The sequence below is a fragment of the Dipteris shenzhenensis genome, chromosome 3, assembly GCF_047967505.1.
Source record: "Dipteris shenzhenensis isolate YYH24624 ecotype China chromosome 3, Dip_SZ_1.0, whole genome shotgun sequence".
Classification (NCBI taxonomy): domain Eukaryota; kingdom Viridiplantae; phylum Streptophyta; class Polypodiopsida; order Gleicheniales; family Dipteridaceae; genus Dipteris; species Dipteris shenzhenensis.
The window spans coordinates 31704489-31710488 of record NC_141598.1 but is presented as its reverse complement, the minus strand read 5'-3'; the positions used below and the strand labels follow the sequence as shown (position 1 = coordinate 31710488).

General features: G+C 38.7%; 1 protein-coding gene across 2 annotated transcripts in view; it reads right to left on the bottom strand.

The window, feature by feature from the left end:
• Positions 1-220: 220 nt before the first annotated feature.
• The window catches only part of LOC147903661 (protein CURVATURE THYLAKOID 1C, chloroplastic-like), a 42207-nt gene continuing 36427 nt past the window's right edge, over positions 221-6000 (bottom strand). Inside the window, exons 5-7 of one of the 2 annotated variants that reach the window (XM_087372914.1) lie at positions 1927-1989; positions 803-840; positions 221-711 (exon numbers count right to left, since the gene is read on the bottom strand). In XM_087372914.1, coding sequence (XP_087229040.1) covers positions 645-711; positions 803-840; positions 1927-1989 — 168 coding nt within the window. In that variant the 3' untranslated portion in view covers positions 221-644. The remainder of the gene's footprint in view (positions 712-802; positions 841-1926; positions 1990-6000) is intronic. The other variant, XM_087372913.1, reaches the window with a different exon arrangement.

Below are 6000 nucleotides of genomic sequence, written 5' to 3'. Positions count from 1 at the left end.
TAGTGACCATCGTGTCTAATTCATGCATCAAGGTTTTGATTGTAATCAACAGGTATGGGAAAGGTGGTAGAGGTAATGCATTGATGAAGGGCTTAATGTTCTAGGTTTAGTAGTAATTCTTTTGATGCACATCTGACTTACCGAGGAAGAAAACCCAAACCCTATGGTATCAACAAATTCTCTCTATCTGCCACGAGTTTCCTTGAGGCAGCTTCACAGATAGTAAGAACACTTGCAGAAACCATCTAAAGCACTCTTATATTCTTCAGTCTGTCGCATGCCTGCAGATGACAAGCTGAAAGATACTACCTAGCTTGCTGCATGGCTTAAGCTTTTCCTCCAAGAACTTTAAAAACAGAAAACCAAGGCTCTTTGAATCAGATTCTATGGAACTTGATATCCGTTTCTCTACCCTCAGCATCTGTTCCTACATAGTTACAAAAATGAATTTGAATGCCGATTCATGCTTTATTTCGCACTGCAGACAACCAAAAGGAGATAGCACCTCTTGGAGCATAATAAATGCTGGCTTTGCCTTTCCATGCTCATAGTTCTAAAGCTTGTGCCTTTTTTAAACCCTGTGTATTCAAGAATATAAATGGCTTATCAATCCTGAGAAAAATCTAATTCGGACTACTCAACAGCTATTCTTCGACATCTGATCCAGTAATTTTCGCCAAGGAATCATTTATTTTTTTTAGTAATTCCTCCCTGCAACATAAAGCACTCAATGTAAAATAACACAGCATTACGATTTGTCTTTGCAAAACAAGTTTGCCATGCCACATAATACAAAAATTACCTGTCTGGTTTGAAAAGAAGGTAGCGATACACAAACCACTGCACCAGCCAGAAATGTGTCAGAAAACATCAAAAACATTTCCTGGAAATAAAGCAGTGGAACTTTAGAAGTTTAGATATGTGCTAGCTTTATCACAAACAAGCATATGTAACAAAACCTTGACTTTGGATATGAAGATGGACTGAGGGGGATACATATGATCCAACCCAAGAGGCTTTTATAAAGGTGGTCTCTATAAGGGGAGGGAAAACGAAGACACGCACACATCATGCCCTCAGCCTGCATCATAACCCAATGCACCCAAGCATCTGTATGCACGCCCTTACAACCTCCAACCATTCCGCCCCCCCTGCTGCACCTCACCCCAACACGCCTTTTTTTTTTTTTGTGAAATCCATGTAACTTTATATTACAAAAAGACCGTCTCCAAAGCAGAGATCAGCCAATACAAAATCAGAAAATCTCAGTATAAGACAAGTAGACAGCATAGTCTATCTGCCAAACAGACAAGCAATCATAGAGTGATTGCTTGAGGGACATGCGAAAGTAAAAGAACATGGAAGAGGTGGGCTCATGAAAGACTTTTTGATTCCTGTCTTTCCATATGGTCCAGAGTGCCCAATATCTAACCCATACAAAGAACAAGTCGAACTCCTATCGTTGCGGGTGGATCCCAAAGAGCCACAAAAGCTTTCCAAATGTAGCAGAAGGAAAGCGTGCGCGAAGACGCTACTGAATCAACAAAAAGAAATCCCACCCACCCCCCCCCACACACACATAGCCCACATTACAACCCCAAACATCCATGTACAAACTACCTGCACCCACCCTTGTACTAGCACCCCACACCCACCCAACAACCTGGTCATGTACATGCACGTGTGAATACACAAGTTACATATGCACACAGCAAACCTCTGAGGTGGATGTTTAGGCTGCTGGTGTGCCCATGAATAGTGTGCTTCAACTCTTGGCAAGTACATTGATATGAGAAATTTGAAGTGTCACATTGAGCGCAGAGACAAAAAATAAAAAAAGACATGTAACAAGAAAGTAAAACTTTAAAGACATTTATAACAAACTATTAAGAAGTCAGCAAAAGACTTGGTACAAAAGAATCTTACCACTGAAAATAAGATACCGACCAACTCAAAGATGCTCGGAATTAGCGGCAATTTATCAATGGCCTGTACACATCCTCCACAAAATAAAGCATTAATATATAATACACAAAAGAAATCCTAAAATGTTTACATCATCTCAGAAAACCAGGCAGATGTTTTCTAAAACAAAGTGGCATAACCCCTATAACCCTGGTAAGGGATGATATACATTCTTATGTGTGGAGTCTTAAAGAAAAAGGCCAGACCATGGCATGTCATGGAGGAAAATCTATTGCATCATGTGCAGAACTCCTTAACAGAATGCAGTAGCTGAAAGGAAGAACAGAACTTTAGCAAACCGTGCTAGAGCAATTGTGAAAGTTAAAAAGGAGAAGGGTGTGACAAGGGAAGAAAGGAGAGGGGAGAAAGGGGAGTGAAGGAGGAGAGGACAGGCATGAAAAGGGAGGAGTGGGAGGAATGAAAAGAGAAGGGAAAAGGGGGGCGTAGGATTAATGTAAGGGAGTAATGTAAGGGGTTGAGTGGCCCATTAGGAAGGGAGTGAAGCCCCTTGTCATACATTTAATACACTCCATGGCCGATGCACATCCCCCAACATTGATACTTCGACTCCAAAAAAAGAGCACCATTCCTAAGACCTCTCACATGATCAAAGTTTATTCCCGCCATATAGGAGAGGAGACTAGTGCCATATTTTCACATCATTACAGAAGCATACTAGAAACATCACTGTAATTAACATTTCCAGAGCTAGCACCAATGCTCTTTATAAATGCACATGCCCATTATCACTTACTACTAAGTAAACTTGAAAATATCCTGGCATTATCACTTACCACTAAGTAAACATCCTTGATCAAATGTTGAGTTGCTATGGAATGAGCAAAAATACGTAAATCATGGAGAGTACGGAAGTCAGCTCGACAACTAAGCAGAGAACATGCAAACTAGGGTATCCTTTGCTTTTCAATAGGAAGGACTCAAAGCTTCAAGAGGGACTGGAATGGGTAGGCAATGCCCAGTGGACCATATTCAGACAGTTACACCAACATGAAAACACTACAGTACACATCTAGGCAAACAGGACTATATCAATGCAGTAAAGTGCTGACCAAGAAACTGGTCAAATTAGTGGTCCTTTTCTGGCTTGAAGTCAGCCACAAAAGAGCAAATCAATATTTGTGTTAAAAGATCCCATCTACTAGTATTATCCAAACTTTCCAGATGTTACAATCTTTACAGCCGGTTAATGAGGCATGAACAAGGGACAATAGAAGGTCATACCCAGTAATGCTACATTTGTTCATCCAAGTACTGGGAACTTGCTTACTACCATGCAAGTACATCCATTTATGCCTTACTGCCTAAAGATAAACTAGCTTTAGTAACTTGCAGCTCACGAATGTAGATTTCGACCTATGAAAATCTTGTCACTTCTGTCCATTCAATAAGATTGGTTTGACTAACTCTTCAATGAGCACGATTGCAACTATTCAAGACAGAAATGCCCTCACCAATGAGGCATCGCTGGCACAGTACTAGATGCAGATGATGTCATAGTCATTTTTTAAATATAGATTCTTGCTTGAGCTTCAAAGAGTTTATTGAGTAATGAGGTTAAAGTACTAACCATCCATTGAGATGAGAAATTTTTATTTCTAGAGACTCAGTTTTAAGCTCAAGCTTTCAAAACTCATGATACAAAAAACCATACAAAACCATCATTAAGCTCAAGAAGCTCAAGCTTCATTATGGGCTCAATATTGGACTACAGATACATTGTGCTCTAAATCTGGCCTTTGATGGGACAAAGTTAATAAATAGGTAAACAAACCCACGTTGTAAAATTCAAACAAATAAAGTTTACAAGTTTAACTTTAATACAACCTTTTCTGCTTGAATTCGTCAACCTTGACTATAAAGAATCATAAAAGGGATAGGGGGATAATATGTTGTCCAAGGATTAAAAGAACATGAAAAGTCCAAGCCGGTCTAAAGCTATCCAGTAAAACATTAGATGCAAGAAAATTCATGATGCTAAGATGGTGTGTTTCTTGAGAGAGAAGGTACACTACCTAATCCTCGATGTAAAAATTTTGAAGTATTTTTAGTGCATAAGCCTACTTTTCTTTAGCTAGAATAGATTGTATTAGTCCCTTAAAATTGTTTGTTGCTTGCTAATTGCAGTGTTGAGGCCTTGAACAACCTTCACAACTCAACTTATGCACCAAGACTCAAAATTCTTGCCTTAAATGAAAAACTGGACCGATGTAAATACACAAGATGTAAGTACTCAAGAATGACTTTAATGTGAAACTGTCAAGAAGGTAAATGTCAAGTGTTAGGACTTCATAAATTATAACATGAACTCTATTTTTTGCCAAAACTTAGGTTTTTGCTGAAAATCGATAGATCTTCATGAGTGGCATCACATCTAAGTGTTTTAAATGTCCTATAGGGTCCACGGAGTTTTGAAAATTTATAAATCATAAGTATGGATTGTTGTTCAAACCTTTCTAATAATTTCTAAAACTTTTACGGAACGTGTTTTAAAAACCTCTTGATCATTGTTTGAATTTTTCTAATAATTTCTAAAACTTTTGTGGAACGCTTTTTAAACCTCCTTGCACAAAACCCCTATAATTACATGTCTTTTAGATATATTTGTAATCAACCAAATCGGTTGGGCTAATGCAAAAAGTTGATATTGAAATTGAGAGCTACTAACAGAATGACCGGGGCGTATGGTAGATGGTCACCACCTATGATCTCATTAGTCTAGATCCCAGAGGGCTTTGTGGTGTGGTGTTGAAGGGGCCAAAAGGGGCCCATCCCTTGCGCTAACTCACTCTCCTAGTACAACATTGTCCAAGGATTACAAGAAAAAGAAAGTCCAAGCCCATTTAAACACTATTCAGTAAGACATAAATTGCAAGAAAAAGAAAGGTCCAAGCCCACTTAAACACTTTTCACTAACACATAAATTACCAATGTTAAAAAAGTGTGTTTCTTGAAAGGATGGTACACAGCAGGCAATCCTCCATTAAGATAAGGCTTTGCAGTCTTTGTCTTGTAAAAATATCATTCAGCCATGGAAAGAACCAAAGGAAGCTAAGTGTGCTATAACCAAGCATACCTCAACTTCCAAGGCTTGCAATTTTAAGTCCACAATACCTCTGACTAGCTTAGAGCTATGAGCTATTGTCTCATCCTAGGAACCTTTGATGCTTTAGACTTGCAATATCCAGATCGTTGCTAGATCAAGAGAGAAAAAGGATTGGTTTCTAAAACAACTTGCTTGCTAATCATGATTTTGACTCCATATAATATTTTTTTGTTCTCGTACTTCTCTTTTGAAGCAATCAAAGATGAGACAACTCATATATATCTAGATGAATCCAAGGAACATGCCCAAACTCATCCTCTAAAACATAACTCATAGTGCACTATCAATCTCATGACAATCACTCAAAAGGTTAAAAACCATAAAATTCATCACGAATAGCAGGGACTAGCTACTATGGCATCGCCATCGATGTCATGGGGCCCCAACCGGTGGGTGTAGACAATAGTATAAGCATATGCTCACACACAAACTTGAGCATCTATTTATAAAAGGTCCTCGTACTGAGTATCTGTTAGCATCCCAAAGGTGAAGGCCAGACTCAGCCATGACAAAGGCTAATACTAAAGGAGAGGCTAATCAAAAGTCCACAATTCTTCATTCAAGCTATAAGTCCTTATGAAGACTATACTGATTTTATTTTATTCCCTCCCGAACGAGCATGTATAAGCAAAAAAAATGCTTTGAAAATCTAACTGAAAAGGCAACGCACCACTTAAATTAGAAAAAGTTTATCGCAATATCAGCAAGCCACAACCTAGGTGAACCCAAGAACATGCCCAAACTCATCCTCTAAAAACATGACACATAGTGCACTTTCAATCTTATGACAATCACTCCCAAGGTCAAAAACCATATACTCCATAACCCATAGAAGGACTAGCTTCTATGAGATCCCCACCGACATTATCAGTGCCAAAGGATGGGTGTAGACCATAGTATAGACATATGCT